This window comes from Balearica regulorum, chromosome 9 (genome assembly GCF_011004875.1).
Source record: "Balearica regulorum gibbericeps isolate bBalReg1 chromosome 9, bBalReg1.pri, whole genome shotgun sequence".
NCBI lineage: Eukaryota > Metazoa > Chordata > Aves > Gruiformes > Gruidae > Balearica > Balearica regulorum.
The window spans coordinates 220102-240438 of NC_046192.1; the positions used below are offsets into that span (position 1 = coordinate 220102).

Consider the following 20337-nt stretch of genomic DNA (forward strand, 5'->3'; position numbering starts at 1 on the left):
GGCACTTTGGGGATGCCCCGGGAACGGTGCCCAGCCTGGGGACAGCTGTCACCCCGCCGCCCACCCGGGCAAGTCAGGTGCTGAGCTACAGGCTAGGCTCCCACCGCTCTGCAGAACCTGGCCCTCACCTTGTTATCCCGTCCTTGATGTAGTAGAGAAGGCACTCGGACATGAGCGGGTCCTCATTCAGGTTGACCAAGTGAGGCGTCTGGGAAAGATGAACAAGGAGTAACCCCAGTACGCCCCATCTACCTGGGTACCGAGGGATGCTCCTGAGGGAGGTGGAAACTCACCTCAGGCTGCCCCCTGCACACGGGTGGGCTCTCCTGCCCTCCACAGCCCCAGGACAACATGCCCGGGGAGGTACTTTTCAAGGGGACTGCAGAGAACCGAGCAGCTGGGATGAGGATGACCTTCCTCCACACGCCTCCTTGCTCTCCTCCTCAAGGGGATGAGCCCTGGGGCCCCCTTCCCCCACCTGCCTTTGAAAATTCATGGTGCAAACAGGCCCGACATGGAGCTGAACAATTCCCATGGAGAGGCCCTGATACGGCTTAGTGTCTCCTGGGGCGGGATCCTGCTCGCCCGTGCTGCGTGCCCATGGGCCATTGCCTCACCGGTGGCCCCCAGCTCTGCTGTGGACAGTGTGGCTGAGGCAAAGACACGTCCCACGCAGTGGCTGTTCAACCAAAAGTAGTGGAGCCCTGAAACCGTATGTCCAGGCTGAATTTCACTCCTCGATCTCCTTCCTAACAGTTCCCTCCCATAACTTTCTTCCCCCCGGTCACAAATCACTTTGTTCTTGATAAGAGGGAAGTTTATCCCCCACCCACAGACCTCTCCAGCTGCAGCTAGCTTATCTGAGCCCATCGCAAGCTGCTGCAATTGCACCTTCAGGCAACAGGCAAAATCCCAGGAGTATCGGTAGGTGAAGTTCTGAGTTTCCCAGAAATAAAAACAGAGACCGTAAGAAATGTCCTATCAGCCCGCTGATACCTGGCACACAGAGGTTTCCCCGTCACGACAGTGCTATGAGCCCTGGCTGACAGGAGGCACAAACAGTGCAGGAGAGCTGGAGGTCAAGGGAAACCCAGGCTCTTCTCCACGGTGGCCGGCAGGAATATGTTGGCCGTAACATTTAACCTCAGGCCCCTCGAGGCAGATACGTAGCCCTGGGGTCTGAGACCCCTTCAGCTTGCCGTTTTTCTCCAGATTTGCAAGGCTGGCTAGTGGAAGGCAGATGCTCTTACCTTCCACTGAGCTTCTTGGGGTCATAAGCACCCCAGCAATGGCATACAGCAGGACAACCAAGTCCTGCCCTGCTTTGCCCTTAACAAAACAAATGCTATGGACACTAACTTTCCTTGCCAGCCACTGGAGAAGTCAGAAGAGTTTCCATCTGTCAGACAGCTGAAGAGCGAGGAGGCACCAAGACCGCCACAGCGATGCCCCACCTCCAAGACAAACCTGTTTCAGGGAATAAACCCCCACATTTTCTACACTAAGGTCTGGGGTCCTAACAGGCAGTGGCTGAGACAAGAACGAGAAACAATGATGGTGTAGAAATTTGTCCTAAGAGCCACAGCAAGGCAGGCAAGGGGAAGGTCCTGAAGCCTTCATCACTGAATGTCACCACCTCAGCTGGGGACACGGGCATTGACTAAGACGTTTGGCCAAGCCAACCAGCATCAGCTGCTGAGGCAGCTCTCAGAACATCCCTCAGCACGGTGGGAGAGCCGAGCAAGCGTGCCCTGGTCCTACCTGCACCTCAGCAACCCGTGCTGCTCTGCGGGCTCCAGGGGTTGGGGCTGGGGCTGTAAACTGGAGGTCACTACTAAGAAGGTTGTACAGATGAGCGAGGGGCAGTGATGTGCTGTAACTGGTGCTCGGCAGGGTTCGCTGGCACACAAACTCTTTGGGGCACAGCCAGTATTTTCTTAGGAAATATTATACAGGATGCTACAAGCAATAAAGAGTACGGAATGTTTCCATGCCCACACTTCTCAGCGAGGACTTGCCGGTTTCAGGGGCAGCAATTTCAAACACCCCAAAGTAGGGATTTTTATAAGCTGACACTGAAGTCCAACACAGCAATCGTCAGCAAAGTCCCCACCTGCATGGGGACAGCATCCAGGCAATAGGGGCTGGACGTTCAGCCACGTGTTTCTACCAATGTCCGTATCCAGAAGGGTCAACACTGGAGTTTCCCCCATAGGTTTCAGAGCCAAGAAAAGGCTAGTGAAATATCTGGGGCTGACCGGTAGCGACAGGGCAGGTCAGAAGGGAGTTGCAGGGGTACGAACCAGCCCTTGTTTGCCAGGAAGAAGAGAATAAGATGATCCTACCTTTTTAGGAGAGAAAACACCCAAGGTGCCTCCGTCCTCCCTCATGGCCACCCCCATTTCAGCCAGCAATGCTTCCCTGAAAGAGCAAGGGAAAGAAGAGTCTGTCAAAGCCCCACGAGCCCCTGGAGACAAGCGCAGGATGGGACCCGAGCCCACGAGTTTTCCCCACAAATCACAGCCATAGGGCTTGCTACAGCTCTCTCCATGCCTCAGGATGGCTTCCCGGAGCAGACCACATCCGTCCAGGCTGACGTGATGGGCACTGAGGTGCCTGGGGGGGCAGCCAGGGTATGGGCTGAATGGTCAAATCGCCTGGCTGCCCCCAGGAACTAAACTGCTGTAGGCAAAGCACAGAGGAGGGGAGATGCCTGGGGAACCCCGTCCCATCCCGTCCCATCCAACCCCAACCCACCCACCTCTCCATCCGGATTGCTTCTGTCCTCCGTAGCTTCTCCTCCCATGTCTCATTCAGCTCTGCGATAATCTTCTCCGTTTCCTGGCGAGCACAGGATCAGCAGGGGGTTCACACGTCCTACGGGCACCTGCCCGCTCTGCCAGGCTCTGCCCAGCATGCCGCAGTGGGATGCTGGTCCCAGTGCCAGGCTGGTTTAAATGAGCCATGGCAGCATTTCATCCATGTCTTTCCATCATCCCGTCCCATTCAAAGAGTGAGGCACGAAGACCAGCCTCCCCGTCCCCCTGCCGCCAGCCCGCTCCTGCGCCATGCGGAGCCGGGAACACCCATCCCAAGCCAGGAGCGCCCATCCCGCAGGGCAAAGGCAGCAGCCACCCCAGGGGGAGGAGGGCAGCACCAGGTGGACCTACCATGCCAAACCCCCTCCCATCCAGCAGTCCAAAGCACCGGGCAGCTGCGGGTCTGTCCACTCCGCAACAGCACGCCTGAGCATCGCTTCCCATGAGCATCACCCATAGCGGGTTTCCAGAAAATACCAAGCCCTCTCCACAAGCCTCAGTGCAAGAGTGTTGAGCTGAGCCCTCTGTCCCGCTGGGAACCAGCCTCTTACCTTGAGCCTTTCGATTGCCTCTTCGCTGCCCGGAGCAAACATGATGCGCTCATGGAGGCTGGCGACAGAGGCAGCACGGCTGGACAAGGCCGACAGGGAGGAAGAGGGGCTGATCCCGGCGATGGCGTTGGTCACTGTGGAGAGATTGTCATGGCGGTGACTCAGCTCTGTCCCTCTAGCATCATTATTGTTCTCAAAGTCGGACACATCTATGGGCGAGGAAGGAGGGATGGGCAAGGGAAAGACATATGGACAGGAAGAGAGAGAGAAAGAGAAAGATAGAGACAAGAAAAGCTGTTGGGAAAAAAAAAAAGTGGCCAGGTACAGCAAGAAGAAAGCCAGGAATTACAAGGAAAAGGCACAGGCGACAGCACAGCAGCACAGGCAGCAGCAGGGCAAGGGCACGCGCATCTCTCCCCCAGCCCAGGAGTGGGAAATAACCCCGGGAGCGTGGGGTTATTTCGGGAAGCAGCTGCAGGGATAGCCCTGGAGCCTTCCTGCGCTCCCAGGGATCCTGCGGCCATCAGGTCTGGGATCAACCGTCCTCCCCAAGAGCGTGCGCTGCCCCCGTCATCCTCCCCCACCGACACAACCCAGGTGGTTTTCCCTTCACGGCTGCCCCGGATGAGCTGGATCTGGGGGCAGAGAACGAGAAGGGAAGGGGAGGAGAGGAGCTGGCCCTCCGCCCTACAAAGGGGTCGGGGGGACGAAGCAACAAGATGTCCTCACTGGGAGAGCCCAAGCCCCTGACCTGCTGGAGCAGCAGGTTGGCCGGGCAGGCAGAGAGAGAGCAAAGTGAGGGCAGGGCGGCAACCTGCCCGTAACAGGCCTGCCCGCACCCCGAGCATCAGCTGCCACCAGGCCCCACAGCAAAGGAACCCAGGTATCAGAGATGCTCCTCCAGCCCCAAGAAGTCGCGGGAGCTCGACGCGCTGTGCCAGAGGCAGGCAGGGCGCAGGCCAGGAGGTGCAGCCACCCATCTCCATCAGCCCGCATCCGGCAGAGCTGAGCCAGGAGGGGACAGCCCGGGTGCCCGTCGCCTCAGCAGGCTTGCCACAACCTGGCTGCACCATCTGGCCCAGGGCGGGACGGGGCGACAGTGCTCATCCGCGGACAAACCCCCACCCCCGGCCATCACCACACACCCCTCCGTCAGGAGAGCACCGCACCAGCCTGCCCAAGCGCCGTGCTGGGCTCCAGTCCCGACGAAGCCCGGCGCCAGCAGAAGCAGCAGCAGCAGCAGCACCAGGAAACATCGTGACAGCATGGAGGAAGGAGTCCCTGCGGGGATCAGGCTTTTGGCATGGCGGATGGGGAGAACACCAGTCCCTCCAAGCGCCGTCCTGAGCCCAGGCACTAACTGCTACTGCCTCTGTCCCCTTTGCCGGCTCCCCGGCCTACAGGTAAACGTCTCTCCATCAGCTGGGACCGGCTGCCAGAGCCCCTCCCCATGCTGCACGGGTGCCCCTGGGTGCAGCCTGCACCCCCCAAAGCCATGAAGCAACAGAGAGTACCAGTGATGGGGAATACACACATTTGGATCCTCCCGCAGCAGGATGGGCTAAGAGAGAGAGAGAGGGCAGGGAGCGGGGGTAAGACAGAGAGAACAGAACAAGAGTGGGTTCATCTCAGTAGGATTTCCAACAGCACACGGAGGAGAGGCCGTGGGTGGGCACGGCCCTGGGAACATCTTCCTGGCACCTCTGCCGAGCGCAGGATGCTGAAGACGGATGGCAGAGGGGGTGAAGGGGAGGTCTGCTGGGTGTGAAGCAGCTCCTCCTGCTTACGGGAGCGGGATGAGGGTTCCCAACGCACGCGCAGGGGCTCGCCGAAGGCGTCCCAGCCACGCTCTGGCAGCATGATGCTGCTGCGCGGCCGGCAGAGCAGGATGCAGGGCAACCGCGGGGATGCCAGCCCCGCGGGCAGCGGGGACTCCAGCCCGGAGCCGCCGCCAGGGAGCACCGGGTGGTACCTACTGTCAATGATGTCCCCAAGGCCCTGGGCATAGAGGAGGTCGCGCAGGCGCGCCACCTCATCCTTCAGCTCTCGGATGAGCTTGTTGTTGGGGTCCTCATTGATGACGGCGTTGCAGCGGATCTGCTTGGCACGGTCGGCGTACCTAGGGAAGGGCAGAGCCCTGAGCGGCAGCGGGGGGCGGAACCCCCAGCAGCTGGGCAAGCAGGAGTGCCAGCAAGCCCCTCCAGCAAACAATCCTTTGGAGGATCCCAGCACCGGGACAATCCTTCGGCCTCTTGTCTGAGGTCGCAGGGTCCCCCCACAGCACCCCCACAGCCAGGTTTGCCGCAGAGGTGAGGAGAGCATGTGGCAGTGCCGGGGTTTCAGAGACTTCCCCCTGCCCTCACCCGCTGCGGGGGGACGAGGGTACTTCTTCCTACCTGAGGGTGCTGAGAGTCTCATCGTAGTTGATGTCAGCAGGACTGAGAGCAGCAACCATGGCCGTCCGGGAGTTGCCCCCTGCCCGGAAAGACACGCTTGCATCAGGGAGATGCTGGTCCCCGCACTGGTTATCACCCTCTGCTCAGCGGCCATGCCCACCACTGAGCCCATCCCTCGCACCCATGTCCTCACCCAGGTTCTCCCGCAGCAGCCAGGTCAGCACTGAGTCCCGGTAGGGGATAAAATCTGTCTTCTTCTTCTTCTTGTTCTGGGGGATGGAGAGTGGAGAGAAGGGCTGTCAGGCTGCCTGCTCACTTCAAAGGGAATGTGACAACCAGTCCTCAGCCATGGGGATTTGGAGGAGGATGGCTCTGCCTGGCCACCACGACCTCGGGAAGCTCCGCTCAGCTCCACAGGTCCCGCCTGTGAAATGCCCTGCCTGGGCCGGACCAGGTGTTTAACACTGGGTCCCAAGAGCCACTGGGTGAGCAGGGTGATGAGGATGCTGAGGACTCTGCCAGCCCCCGGGAGAAGCGCGGCTTGGGTGTGGGCAGAGCCTCGCCCCCAAACCACCCTGTGACCCATTCCCAACCGCCTCTGCTAAAAACCGACCCCTCCTTCCCCAGCCCAGCCAGGGAACCCACCTTGTTCGGCCCTGAATCCTGCAAAGAAAGCAGAGAGACTAATGAAGTGAGCTGCTCCCCTCCCCAGTGCCCACCGCAGCTCCCCGTCCCCCAGGCAGAGGGCAGTGACTACAGGTCCCCAGGGAGGCAGCAGCCCCACCTGCCCCGGGGACAGCTCAGGATGGATCTGCCCACCCCCTGGAGCTGGGATGCTCCATCCCGCAGAGCCGAGCCCATCCCTGCTGAGCTGAGCCCGTTCCCCCGCAGCACCGCCGCTTGTCTGCACTCCAGCTACCCACCATTTCAGCCAGGGCGGAGATGACTTTCCCCAGTGTGGTCAAGGACTTGTTGATGTTTGCTCCTTCCTGGTGGAGAGAGGATGCTCAGGCAAGGTGCTCAGGCCTCATTTCAGAGCGGCGCTAAAGCCTGGTGCACCAGAAGGATGGCGAAGTCACAGCATACAGGGTGGGCAAAAAGCAGCTGGTCTCACTGGGTAACCAGCACCTCCCAGCTGAGACCCAGAGACCCCAGTGGAACAGGCACCAGGCAACTTTTAAACAAAACCCCATCGAGGATTTCGGCAGCGTAGCGGACGGGGAACGAGGCAAGGAAAGGAGATGTCACGGCTGGGGACGAGGGGCAGGACGCGATGTACCTGCTGGCAGACGGGGACCTCAGGCCAGCTCTCACCTTTAGTCTCGTGCCTTTCGCACCAGTGGAGTCGGCTCGCTCGCTCCCTGCCAGGTCCACCAAGCTGATTTTGCTGACCTGCAGGCAGAGATGAGGCCGTCAGCCCCAGCAGGCACAGCAAACCGGGCCCCGACACGGAGCCGAGGAGGGAGCAAAGACCTCCTGCAAGGTGACATTGCTCTGAAGGCAGAAGTGGGCTCTGCAGGGTCATCCTTGCCAGGATTTGGCCAGGAGGAGGGCTAGCATCCTTGCAGACAGCGCTGGAGGGCACCAGCTGCCAAATAACCTGTCCAGGGACTCGTCCCTTGAGGGACTGTGAGCCCAGCACATGCCCGGGACTTATCTCCATCCTGTTTCAAACCTCCATCAGGCCGTGCCATCTAATCCCAAGCGCTGTCGAGAGCACATGAAGCCCTTCCCAGGTTCGTGCGCATTCCCCCCCAGGTTCCCCAGTCTCTCCTCTCACCTTCTCAGTGGTGATGTCCGTCTCGGCATCGTGCCGCTTCTGCGTGAAGATGATGTTGAACACAGCATGGGAGCGGCTGCTGGTCTCGTTCATGTTGGTGGCAGCCACTGTGCTGTGGGGAGAGGAGGACAGGGAGGTATGACACTCTGCGGAGGACATCGGAGCAGTCAGTGCTGGGGCCAGGGCTCATTTTGGGCCAGGGTACATGATGGGAAGGCAAGTCTGGAGGACAGAAGAGGACTCTGGGAGAAGCTGTGCAAAAGTCCAGGCTTTCTCCTGCTGGCTCCAGGGCATTTTGAGAGCAGGAAGGAGGTAAAGTGAAAATAAGGGGGGGGGGGGTACCCAACACTCAGACAGGAGTGGACTGCCCCCTCCACAGCAGCCAGACCAGCAAAGCAAGAAAGTTAAGCAGGACCTTCCGGAGGTGTCTGCACGGTCTCCAAATTCTGGCCATCTCCCGCATCCCCAACTCACCGGGCCTTGTTTCCAGAGTCCATGAGGTCCTGGATGTCATTGTAGGAGGTCACAGCCAGCTTGGAAAGGTCCTCAACGTATGGGCCCATAAGGGGATGCTCCCTCACCCGCAGGTTCCCCTTGTTCTTGGGGTTCAGGAGGTCTCTCACGCGCTCGCAGTATATCTCCATGTAGCTCACCTAAAGCAGAGGGCACAGGCAGGACATGGATGCTCAGCACGTAGGCAGAATCAGGCCTGCCTGCCCACCCCACGCCCAGGGACAGGACCCCCCCAGAGGGGTCTGCACACTGGCATGGCTTGCAGAGCTGAGTGGGAGGCTGGAGATGGCCTAGGCAGGAAATGGGGTGCCTACCTCCACAGAGTAGGACATATTGTCATTCGTCGTGTCATTGATGCGGGAGAAGAGGTCCTCGCACAGCTGCGGAGAGAAGAGCCCAGCGCTTCAGCCCCTCCACTGGAAGGATGCTTCTGCCCAGGGTGCACAGGCCACAGGGATTTCTACCTTCTCACCCCAAAAACTGGAGCCCGAGCGCTGGGATGGCTCCCGGAGAGCTGGCAGAACATCCCCCTGCTGATACGGGGGGGCTCAGCATCCCCAGAGCACCCCCCCCCCCCGGCACCCTGCTGGGCCAGCACACGGCAGCTCTCAGCAAGCACAGCCGGCTGGGCTCGGCGCTTGGACTACTGCTGCTCGCAAACACCAGCCTCGTGTGGCCAGACCATAATTCATCCAGCCTCAGAGGAGTCTGGCGTGACCCTCCTCACCCCCCCGCCCTCCAGCAGAGCCCTGCCGGCTCGCTGCCACAGCAGGGCCGCGATAGACCTCGGCAAAGCCTGGCCCTGCTCCTGCCTTGCTTCCCTCCCCGCTCCACTTTTCCTTCGGGCATCCCGCCGGGATCAGGGGAAGCTTTTCACCAGGCGGTACCTGTGGGATGATGCCTTGCTGGTCCTTCTCCTGCTTCCCCATCATGGTGTAGGATTTTCCAGCACCTGTCTGCCCATAGGCAAAGATGCAGACGTTATAGCCTTCAAAGGCATGCTGCAGCATCTCCTCGCCGATGTCCCGGTAGACTTGCTTCTGAGATGCATAGTTGATGTCTGCGGGCTGCAGAGAGGAGGGAGGCAAGGAGAAATTTGGCAAGGAGGTCCTCCTGCCTCCCTCAAGCCCAGCCCTGTGCTCCAGGCAGGGTCAGGCCTCCCACCACTTACCGTGGTATGGGACCAGTAGGAATAGTCAAAGCTGAAGCTTTTTGGTGTCTCTTTGGGTTGCTTTGGGTTCAGGATAGCTACGGACAAACAGACAGGAACATGAGGCACCCACGGTACCCCTGCCACATACATCCCACTTGCGAGGGGACAAGGGCAATGGGGTTCAGTCCGAATCAGCCCTGGAAAGCAGGACCAGGACTCTCCAGCTCCACAGATGGGTCCAGCACCCTCAGACCCCCCCAGTCCCAGCAGAGGAGGTAGATGCCGTGGCCGTCAGAGCCTGTGCCAGTCCCGGGAGCTGGGCAGAGCCTTGCCCAAACATTCAGGCTCCTTCTTGCTTCGGCATCTGCCCGTGGGAGACCGGCACCGGAGAATCACAGCCTTCCTCCACGCCGCAGCTGGGGGGCCATGCCCAAACCCACGCACGTTGGGGCTGGGAGCAGCCCCGGCCCCCTCGGGGCTCCCCCTGGCCCCCTCCAGCCCCTGCCTCTCCTCCCCTAAGCTTTCTTTTGGGTACCCAACCCCAGCAGAGTGATTAATGCCTCGTGTTACACTGCCATTGGAAACAAGAGCCTGCGTTTTCCCATCCTCTGGTGAAAAGGATGTTGCCATGGAAATTGGAGACTGCATCACTTCTCTCCCTCACTCACTGCTTTTTTTTTTTTTTTTTTCCCCCTGTAGAGCATTTATGATGGGTTTTTTTCTGAAACAACAGATGCGTCAGAAGAAACCCAAACCAGCAGGGTAATCATGAGATCCAGCCATCAGCCACGTTAGGCGACATTGAAATGACCTTGCGGGCCAGCGCAGCGCAACTCCTGTGCCTGCGGTCCCCAGCTGCTCCCTGCCAGCGCCGGGGTGACGGAGCTCCCTCCATCGCAGCCCAACCTGCCCTGCCCCGCCCCAGGGCCAGCGCTTGGCCGGGGCTCACACCCACTCAGTGTTCCAGCCGGGACCTTCCCGAGCAGCCCCGGGCACGGCACAGCCCGCTCCCCGTGGGGGCGGACGCCCCAGCGCATGGCGTTACAGATACAGATGCTTTCTGCTCCAAACGCCTCCTCCGCTGCCGCAACAGATTCTCTCCCAGGAGCGATCGGCCAGTTCTGGTCCAAGCCCCGTCCATCCCTGCCGGCGAAGGCAGCGAGGCAGGCGGGCGAAGGCGGGGGGGGGGGTCAGGATCCGGCCCTGGCCGCGAAACCACAGCACGGCGCTGCTCGGATGCCCCTCGCTGCGGGCAGGAGCCCAGCTCCAGCATCAAAGAGGGGCCGGGCGCTGGCCCCCTGCCCGTGGGAGGCAGCGTGACTCAGATACTCCGGATGCCTCCTGCATCCCAGGCAGACTAATTACTGAAGCCAGCGCTGCGGTCTCAGAAGAAAGGGCTGGGAAATAACATCTCCGTAGCAACTGTGCATCCTGCAGCTGCAAACGGGGACTTGGAGGTCCCTGCTGAGATCCAGAGCGAAGCAGCACGACGCCTTTCTGGGCAGCGCGGACGCCACAGGGGCTGCCTGTCCCTGCCAGTGCCCGTGTGGTGTACGGAGAGCGCGTGAGCGGCCATTGCAAAGAGAAGCAGGTGCAGAGGCCAGGCGAGAAGTCGGGTGGAACATCTCCGATGGCTCCTGGAGTTCACCTGGCAAGCTCTGCCACACTGCCCAGCCCCTGGGCTCTCGGCTTGGGTCTGTCTCTGCCCTGCAGAAATGACCCTTGCTGGAGCGAACGGAAGCATCGCTCCCCCCAAAATGAGTCCAACAGGGGCAAAAGCTGGAGCAAGCAGGATGGGGCCGCACAAGGCGGCCGTTCTGCATCCCAGTGCCAGCCCATGCCGGGCACGGGGCGGAGGAGCAGCCGGGGATGGCACCGAGCGGCTCCGGGCACCCCAGCTGCAGCCACCCAGCTGGCCTCGCAGGCCAGAGACCGGGACACGGGGACGAGGGAGCACACAGAAAGCAGCGGGTCTCCCGTCCCCGAGCTGAAACTCTCTCCCCATGCCCCTTTCGTTCCCATTTATTAGCCCTCGCGTGGCTGCATGCTGCTGGTGGTTGGTTTGGGTTTTTTTCCTCCCCTGTGACCAGCCATCCCAGGGCTTTTGCAAAGCTGCCGCAAAAGATTCGTGCTCTGGCCAAAGGGGAATGAAAAGGGGGAGAGCGGAGGGGACAGGGTGGGGGGAGACAGACACACAGACAGGAGTGGGAGGAGGAAAACATCTGGAGATAACCCTCGTCTTCACCCTGAAGAGCCAGCAGCATGGCAGAGCATAGCGAGTGGGCAAGCACCCAGCAGAATAAAACAGGAGAGAAAATAATCGCTGTATTTTAAAGCCTGCAGAGGCATGGCTCTGACCAGAGAATATTAATGGCCTCGCAGGATGAAAGCCGGGGTTCCTTCCTTGCCATCCTGGTGGGAGCTGCCAGGAGAGGGGTCGGGGTTGTTGGTGCCTGGACCGACCCCCGTGGCCATGCAGAGGGGGACGCGGTGGGAACAAAGCGGCCGTGTCGGCAGGCGGGCAGGCAGCCACGGCACGGCGAGCCAAGGGGGCGGCTGTACGTCTGGGGGGAAAAGGACGGCAGAGAAGGGGTGCCTGCCCCAGCCACCCGCCCTGCTGCCCCCCGCGGGGCTTCAGGAATCAGGCAGAACAACCTGCCCCGCCGCACTACGTGCGGGGATCTCTGCATATAATCCCAGGAAGGGGGAGACTCGCTCTCGCTCCCCACAACATATTAATTTTTGGCTTCTCTGTGAGGACCTGGGGGGTGCCGAGACAGTCCCGCTCTGCGGGGGGGGGGGGGGGGGGGGTGTGTCAGCTGGCACTGCCGGCATCCTCCCGCCTCCCCCAGCCAGCAGAAGCAGGCACCAGAGCCCCCCCAGCGCCTGCTCCCCAGCCCCACCCCGCCCCGTCAAGGGGATTAGCCGACAGTTTGTCCATTCATGGAGAAAAACCTCGCTGTCAGCAAAGGCCTGCCCCTGCCCGCAGCCCTGCCAGCCCCCCCCCACGGCATGGGCAGGGGGATGGGGGGCCCGGGGCATGGCCTGGGGGCGGCCCTGCAGAGAGCAGGGCCAGGGGCGGCAGGATGGGCACGGGCAGATCGCTCTGAGCAAATGCAGCCGTGGCGGCGGCGGGGGATGCCTGATGCTTTTGACTGGACCTGGGGGTGGCAGGTCCCCCCCACCCATCAGGGCCAGAAAGGACATCTCCCCCGCCCGCACGCAGGCCCAGGCACGCGCACAGCTCCCGCTGGGCCAGAAAGGCTTCCTCGCCGTGACGGGAGCAGCTCCGCACGCCGGGCAGGTGCAGCATCCCTACGCACCTGGGCAGGGAGAGCCCCCCAGGATGGCCCCCCCCCACCCCCCCCGCCCCCGTTCCTGCTCCCCAGGCCCAGGGTGAGCGGGGGACCCGGTGGCGTGACAGACCCACCCTGCACCCTTGGGTGCCCTCCTCTCCCTCCTGCCGGGGTTGTCATGGCAACCCAGCAGCATGCGCCGTGGGGGTGGCTGGCACCCACCGCCGCTGGTGACGCAGAAAGCCCTGGGCAGGCAGGCAGGCAGGGAGTTATTTTAGACGCTGTCCCATCTGGACGCTTCCAGAGCCAAAGAGGAGGGACTCGGCCACCTTTCCCACCCTGTACCTCCAGCAGCCGTTATTCAAAGAGGGGCGAATGCCAGATGGGCTCCCGACAGGACGGTTGGCCCCAAGCCCCCCATGCTACCTCCCCCCTTCCCCAAGCACAAAGCCCTCCCCGCCCCTCCATCCTGCTGGCATTGTGGCTCCAAGCCCCGCGGAAGCAGGGACACGGGTCCCAGCACGCCGCGGCACGCAGCACCCGCTCAGGCAGCGCCGTCAGGTGCTGGCTGGTGCATGGCTTCCACGCTTCGGCAGGTGACCGTGGGCCGGGCACGCTCGGCCCCGCATCCGTGCACTGGTGTCTCCAGGCTCTTCCGATTCGTCCCCCCCCCGCCTTCGCCCGCCGGGGCACGCTGCCCTGTTCGGTACCACCGAAACCCAAGGGCCCAATGCCACATAGATCCCACCGCTGCTGTTTCGACAGTGGGACTGCATGGGAAAGGTGCCATCTCCCCCCCCCGGCCCTGCAGATTTCTTCCTCCAAACAACGCCAGGTGCTACAGGCTCCCGCACCAAAGATCCCGGCAGCCCGGTGCTTGCTGCTGCAGCCGGACCACGCGTGTTTCTTCCCGGGCAGCACCCAAAGCCTTCCCGAGCCCCGCTGCCCCCCACGCCGGCACTCACTGGTGGTGCTTCCTGACATCTGGATAATGCATTTAGATTCCCGGCTCATCTCCCGGGAGTTGAAGGGCCGAACACGCACCGCCACCTTCACAGATGCTCCCGCCATCGTGCCGGCCAGAGGTGGGTCCTGCTAGCGGAGAGCAGCGGCTGTCCTGCGAGGAGGGAAGAAAAGGGGGTTAGGAAAGCTCGCATCCCAGTCCCCATCTCGTGGCCGTGCTGGAAAAATGAACGGAAAGCCTGTGCAACAAAACCTCCCGGGAATGCTGTCTTGCCTCTGCCCGAAAGATGACATTTTGTTTCATCCCTCGGTCTGCCTGCGTTTTGCCTCTCCTGCCTCCCCCTGGTACCTCAGGTCAGGACCCCCTGCTTGGTCCCTGGGGACATCCCTGCCCTCACCCCAGGGCAGCACCCAGAGCCCCCATCACCCCACAGCATCGCTCGGTGGGTGCCCATAGCAGGGGACAGGGCCCCGCAGGCACCGTCAGCATCAGCGTGACCCCTGAGGAGCGGGTTTCTTCCACCCCGGGGTGCCCAAGGCACTGAGCGGGTAGCCCCTCGCTTGCAAACAAGCCCACAGCCCCCTGCCCATCACCTGAGCCTCCTGCCTCTGCTCCGGCCCCAGCAGAGCTGGGACTGGGCAGCAGGACCGGGTGGAGGAGCGGGGGGAAACGATGGCATTCGTGTCGAGAAAGGAGGCAGCTGTCGAACGCAACCGCTGACATTTGCCTCTCATTCAGCTCTCGGCGAAAGCAGAAGCGTGGCATCAGCAGGAGCAGGGCCGGCCAGCAAGCCAGTGGCAATCGCATCCAGCTGAAGCTCCCAGCTCCCGATCATTTTTCCACTCCTTTTGCTAATAAATTATTAATCACAAACCTCACAAGAGGAAACGAACTGCTCTCTAACATCTCCCGAAGCAGCCACTCATCCCAGCACCGGTGCCCGGGCTCACTGCAGCTGGTCCTACCTTCCCCAAGCCCCAGTGAAACTTGGCTAGCATTGGCCCGACCAGGATGCTGGGGTCCTTCCTTGACCACCAGGTCCTTCAGGATCAGCCCTGAAAAAAATCCATTCCTGCCTTCTAACATCGATCCCCTCTCCTGCCCATCCCCTGCTCCCTGGCTCCCCATGCTGAGCCTGCCAGCAGAAGAGGAGCTCAGGACCCCACAGCACAGGCAGGCACCGGCTCCTCCAGCATCCCTGCCCGCGGGACTCCTGCCTGCCTGCCCACGGGACTCCTGCGAGGGTGTTTGCAAATGTGCTGGGGCTCTTTGAGCCTGGTCTTTGCCAGCAGGATGCTCACATTGGGATGAAGGAGATCAGGAGCGAGCAATGACACAACTCTGGTTATGTGGACCATGACCCGAAGGAAGTGGAGCAGTTAAGGATGGGGCCTCAACATGAGATGGGTTTTCCCACAGTGGGAATGAAAAGTACAGATGAATTTGTGGAAAAGGAGGGGGAAAGGGAAAAAAAAAAAGAATAAAAAAAAATAAATCCACAGAATGGGAAGTGTCCCAAGAGAAGGGGATGGCTTTAAAACTGAGGTGTGACAGCTCCAGCTTCACTTCCAAAGGGGGTGGGAGGAAAATCAACATCTGCTTTGCACAAAGGCAGGTATATTCATGGTGCAGTGGAAAAATTTGCAGCCAGAAAGCATTACGAGCTTGGTGCCGTCCTTCACAAATGCTTCACCTGTTTTAAAAGCAAACCTGCAGCCCCAACATCAGGAGGACAAACCTTCTCCCGTTAAGAGTTCCCAAACCCGCCCCGCTGGGACAGCTCCAGAGCTCCCACTGCGCTCAGTCAGCAACTGCACCCTTACATCCCACCAGCTCCAGAGTTCAAGTATTCGGTCTCAGGCTTTCTTGATCGCAGATTATTTCAAACAGGCGTTTAACACCTCCATTGAGTCCCTGAGCCAGCGAGCGGGCTGTCGCATACCAACGGGTCTCTGCCTTCCCCACTCTGCTGCTTTCTCAGAGGGGGGGGAGCAAGGACAAGTTAAACAGGACTCCTCGCCAAAGGGAAACGAAAAAGATGGTTTTCCCACGAAAAGATGGGATAAATTCCTGGGTGGAAGGGCTACACCCTCACGAGGCCATCGGCTCGGGCTGTCCCACCCTGGCACTGCCGGCACTCAGCGATGACGGATCTGTTGCTGGGCTAAACCCCACGCAGCACCTGACAACTGCCAGTGTGGAACGCTTCCCTCTCCTCCGCAGCCAGGACAGCTCCCTTCCCCCGCTTTGCCGTCCTTCCAGATCCCAGGGCTACGACGAGGCGGGTCGGGTCCCCGGCCCCTGCCTTGCGGCACAGCCCTCGGCAAGCGCCATCGACACCAGAAGAGCGTACCCATCAGCAACTCCGCCAGCGCCGGGACCGCAGGCAGCTGCAGACCCTGCCCTCGTTCCCTTCCGCCCCTGCGCTTTCCCGTCGCAGCCCCCTCCAGCCCTATCGCTTCCCACAAACAAGCTCTGGTTTCTCCTTCGTCCCACTTTTCCGGGCACCTCGTCTTGCTGCGTGCCCTCCTCCGGTGGCTGCTTGCCCTCCTCTGCCGGGAGCACCCACTCAGCCCGCCACCAGCACCCCTCCAGTCCTCTCTCACTGGCCGTGAGAAGCCCCCTCCCCGCCAGCAGGACCTTTTCTCCCTCCCCGCCATCCCGACGTCCCCATCCCAGTGCATTCCCAGCAAGCCATCCGGCTCACCTAGCCCAGCGGCGCGGTCTCCTCTCCCTGCCAGTATTCCCTGCCGCAGAGCCGCAAGCTTGGCTCCATTTTCTGTCTCCATCCATTTCCTTCAGCTTCCTTGGTTGGCAAAGCGCCGCTTCCCTCTCGCTCCTCCGCAGCTCTCCTCTGCCACAGCGGTGCAAGGACCCCACGCCAGTGCCGCATCCCCTTGGGAAGCGCCAGCAGCCCCCTGCCCACCTCTTTCCCGAGCCTCCTCTCCCTCCCCGACTCTTATTTACCCGGCTCAGCCGCAAGCAGGAATTCAGCCCGCGGCCCACGTTAACTTGGCAGCACCACCAGCCAGGGCCAACGCCGGCAGCACTGGCCACAGGCGCTCGGCGTCCCGCAGAGCGAGGGGACGCGCTGCGGCAGGCAGGCTGTGGACAGGCAGGGCAGGGGCAGGCAGCCTCCCCCAGGGCGGGGAGGGGGGCTCAAGCCTGGCCAGCTCGCTCTACCTGGGGACAGTCAGCCACCGCCTGCTTACTCCGCCATCGAGAGAAATTCAATAAGCCACTATCAGCATTTCGCTGGGAGCGAGCCAGCGCCACGGCCCCGCTCCCCTCTCCCTCCTCACCTCCTCCTGGGGCCACCCCACACACAAGGGAGATGGCGGAAAAGGACAGCGGAGTCCCCGGGGCCGTGATGCCAGGGGGCACATCCAGATGCGTCCCACAACTCTGCAGGGCATCCCCCCCCCCATCCTGCGCAGCCTGCTGCGCTCTGCCCATCCCTACCAGCACACCCGCCAGCCCTCGGTGATGAGTGAAAGGCCTAGAGAGCAATGATTAACTGGATCGGCTAAGATTAATTAGGCAGAGATTAGCTCTCTTAAGTCCGAGGGCTACCAACTGACAGCCCTCCTGCCACCACCAAGAGGTGACCAGTGGGACACAGAGCATTGTCCCCAAGTGCCACCCACAGCGAACTCTTCCCTAAGGATGCTGCGCAGTCACGCCGTGCTGCCTGTCCCCTGGGCGCTGCGGGACACCGGGGTTTGACGCACAGGTCAGCATGGCCAGGATACCCCGTTCCCTGCTCCCAGCACAGGGCAGAGGCTGCCTCGCCGGGGCCACAGGCAGCTCCGGCAGACGAAGAGCCGCCTGTGCCAAGGGAAATCCAAGGCGAGTTTCTCCTTTTGTCTGCGCACATCCCCACGTCACCTTGGTGGCAAGGGCGGATGCCCCATCTGGCTGCGCCTCCCAAGCCACGGCGCTCTCGGCCGCCACCAGGCTTTATTTTAATGAGCCCTTCCCCTGCACCCCTCACTGGGGCTCCCCAGCTCTGTCTGGGACCGCGGGACCCTGCCCTCCCTCTAGGGACAAGCGGGGGACCCTGGGGGCAGCTGGCCCAGACGATGTGGCACCATCGGTGCCTGCCAGCCAAGCCCGGCGGCAGCTCCCTGTGCGCCTCCCGCCCGGCGCAGAGCAAGGGGCCATGACGGTGCAGTTTTCCCGGGAGCAGGACCCGTGGGCAGGGAAGCAGCTCGGAGGACAGCCGTGCTCCCCCATCCCCAGCTGCAATCCAGTTCCCCGCTTCCCCCGGTGCCGTCACGGGCACCCTGCCCTGTGCCTCCTCGCCTCCCGCCTGCCCCGATGGGGGACACAGCTGGGGGGCAGCGTTTGCAGCTCCCCGAGAATTTCGACGTGGAATCAATTTGCAGTTAGCAAACGGTGGATGAGGGGTTTTGCTCGCCGTCAGCGAGCTCCCGATCCCCTCCGGAAAGGCAAGTCACCTCGTGCTGCATTGCCCGTTCCCGCCGTCCTCTCCTCCGCGGGCTAAAACCCACAGCGGGGCAAAGCTGCACAGAAAAGGTGGCGAGCTCCAGCGGGTTACCAGCACAGCTGGGCACAGGGGTGGCAGCTGGGGCGGGGGGAGGAACACCAAGTCCCGACACCCCGCAAGGGTTTGGGGGCTGCAGCTCTGGCCACATGCGGGGAGGCGAGGGAGCGGTGGCGGCATCTGTGCCAGCACCAGCTGCCACCTCCCAGACAAAATGGAGGTCAGCGTCGGCGTGCAGGGATGGCAGAGCCCACCACACCCCTGGCTGTACCCCAAGGGGTTCTCTGTTGTCCCCCGTCCCCAGTGCCACTGAGGTCACCTACTGAGGGGCTGCTCTGGGTCCCGGGGTGTGGAAGGACACTTGGGGGTGGCAGGGAAGATGCTCGGCTGGTTCCTTGTCTTTCCCTGAGCCTCGCAGCTGAGGCGTGGGAACCGAGCAGGCGGCGGACCCAGGCTCGCAGGGGGTCTGCAGGGTTCAGGGGAGGGGACGCAGCCCCTCAGGGGAGGGGAAGGAGGAGGAAGAGGCAGAGGAGGAAGACAATGGGGCAGGTGCAGGGCGGCTCCCTGGGAGCCAGGGTGGCCAAGCGCGGGGCTCTGCACCAGCCCCGCCACCCAGGGACCACCCCCTCCTCCAGCCAGCAGCCGTCTGCACCGGCCTGCGGTGACATGGCGGCCCTCGCCCAGCTGCCCCCAAGCACAAGGTCAGCAGCAGCAGCGTGTCCTTGCGGGGCAAACAAGAGCCTCAGCTTTGCCAGCCACCCCTCGGGGCAAGACCCCCGGCTGGGCTGCCCGCTGCTCCCTCCGGCGCCGCTGTTGACTCTGAAGCGTAATGATGATGGCACAGGACGGCTGAGCTTCGTGGCCAGAGCCACCTGCCCCGGAGAGGAGAGCGGGGGGGGGGGGGCAGCTCTGGGGTGAAAAGGGGTCCTTGTGCGCCCTCCCACGGGCTGCGGGGACGGCATCCCCCCACCCCTCTCCGAGGCTGGTGCCGGGGCCGCAGAGGCGTCGCCCGGTCCCCGGGAAGGACCCCCCCGGCGGGATCCTTCTGGAAGCCGGGGCGGCACCCGCCGACCGCCGCGATGGGGAGGCGCGGGCAGCCCCCACCCGGCCCCCCTTCCCCGCGCCTCGGGGGCCCCGCAAAATGGCCGCCGGCCGCAGCCCCCCGCCCCGCCGAGCCCCCGGCAGGGCGCGTCCCGCGCCCCCCCCCCCCGCCACGCCACGCCACGCCTCGCCTCGCCTCGCCCCGCCGGGGCCGAGAGGGGCGGCACCGCCATCCCGTGGCAGCCCGGGGACCCCCCCCCCCTCGACCGGCGCCCGAGGATCGCGCTGGCGCTGCCGCAGCCCCTCCCGGGCGCGGCGGGGCTGCCCGGTCCCGCACGGTGCCTCCCGCCCCTACCTGTGCCTGTGCCTGTGCCTGTGCTCGTGCCCGTGCCCGTGCCCGTGCCCGTGCCCGGTTCGGCGGGGCGCAGCGCTCAGCCGCGGGCGGGGGACGCCGGCATGAGGCCGTGCGGTGCCCTGCGATGCGATTGCGACCCGGTGCCGGTGCCGGTGCGGGTGGTGGCAGCCCCGCCCCTGCGGTCCCCGCCCGCCCCGCCCCGCCCCACGCGCTGGTTGGCCGCCGCCGCCGCCTGGAGGAAGGGGGAGACCGGGAGGGCGCGAGCCGGGGATGGAGCGGTGACGTCAGCGCATCCCCCCCACTCCCGGTCCGCGCTGCGGAACCGCCGCAAGGGCGCGGGGAGGGGCGGGGCCCCGCGCGTCACCCGGCAACCGTCGCCCGGCAACCGTCACCCGGCAACCGCCCCCCCCCCCCCGCGCCCCCATCCCTGGCCCCCCAGGGCGCGGTACCCCGTTCCTCCGGGCAGAACTGCCCCCCCCAGGGCTTCCCGCCGGCCCGGGGCCCCTCTCCGCGCCCGGCTGTCAGCATCCACCTCCGGTGCGGAGCCGCTCCACCCCTCGGGGCCGGTGACCCCCCCCCCCCCCGGCCCCGCAGCCCCCCGGTTGGTGCAGCCAGCTCCCTGTCCATCTGCACCGGGGAATTTAGACCCAGCGCGGAAAGAAGATTATGCCTTTGCAGCCAGCTGTTTCCAGCAGCGCATCCTCCCTTGCTCCTCCACACGTGCCCTCCCTGCCCCAGCCTTTCCTCAAATCTCCCTGGAGGACAGGGTGATGCGAGGTGTTCGTCCGCCCACCCGCCGCAGTGGTGGTGGGTCTCCAGCGACTGTCTCCTGCTGCTGTTTTGGGGACCGACGGAGTGTGTCAGCGATGCTGCGAGCATCCGGCAGCAAATCCCAGCGGCAGGGAATCTCCTCAGCCAGAGGAGCACATGGCTGGGGCACAGGATGAGGGCCTGGCTCAGGA

The 20337-nt window shown here is 63.0% G+C and overlaps 1 protein-coding gene across 1 annotated transcript in view; it reads right to left on the bottom strand.

Annotated features, from left to right (window-relative positions):
• The window catches only part of KIF1A (kinesin family member 1A), a 41891-nt gene extending 22372 nt beyond the window's left edge, over positions 1-19519 (bottom strand). Inside the window, exons 1-18 of the mRNA XM_075760608.1 lie at positions 19376-19519; positions 13474-13625; positions 9231-9307; positions 8947-9126; positions 8374-8439; positions 8021-8199; positions 7547-7658; positions 7081-7158; positions 6690-6755; positions 6412-6429; positions 5960-6035; positions 5767-5845; positions 5347-5489; positions 4905-4931; positions 3371-3579; positions 2762-2841; positions 2346-2421; positions 129-208 (exon numbers count right to left, since the gene is read on the bottom strand). Coding sequence (XP_075616723.1) covers positions 129-208; positions 2346-2421; positions 2762-2841; positions 3371-3579; positions 4905-4931; positions 5347-5489; positions 5767-5845; positions 5960-6035; positions 6412-6429; positions 6690-6755; positions 7081-7158; positions 7547-7658; positions 8021-8199; positions 8374-8439; positions 8947-9126; positions 9231-9307; positions 13474-13579 — 1652 coding nt within the window. The 5' untranslated portion in view covers positions 13580-13625; positions 19376-19519. The remainder of the gene's footprint in view (positions 1-128; positions 209-2345; positions 2422-2761; positions 2842-3370; positions 3580-4904; positions 4932-5346; positions 5490-5766; positions 5846-5959; positions 6036-6411; positions 6430-6689; positions 6756-7080; positions 7159-7546; positions 7659-8020; positions 8200-8373; positions 8440-8946; positions 9127-9230; positions 9308-13473; positions 13626-19375) is intronic.
• Positions 19520-20337: the final 818 nt, after the last annotated feature.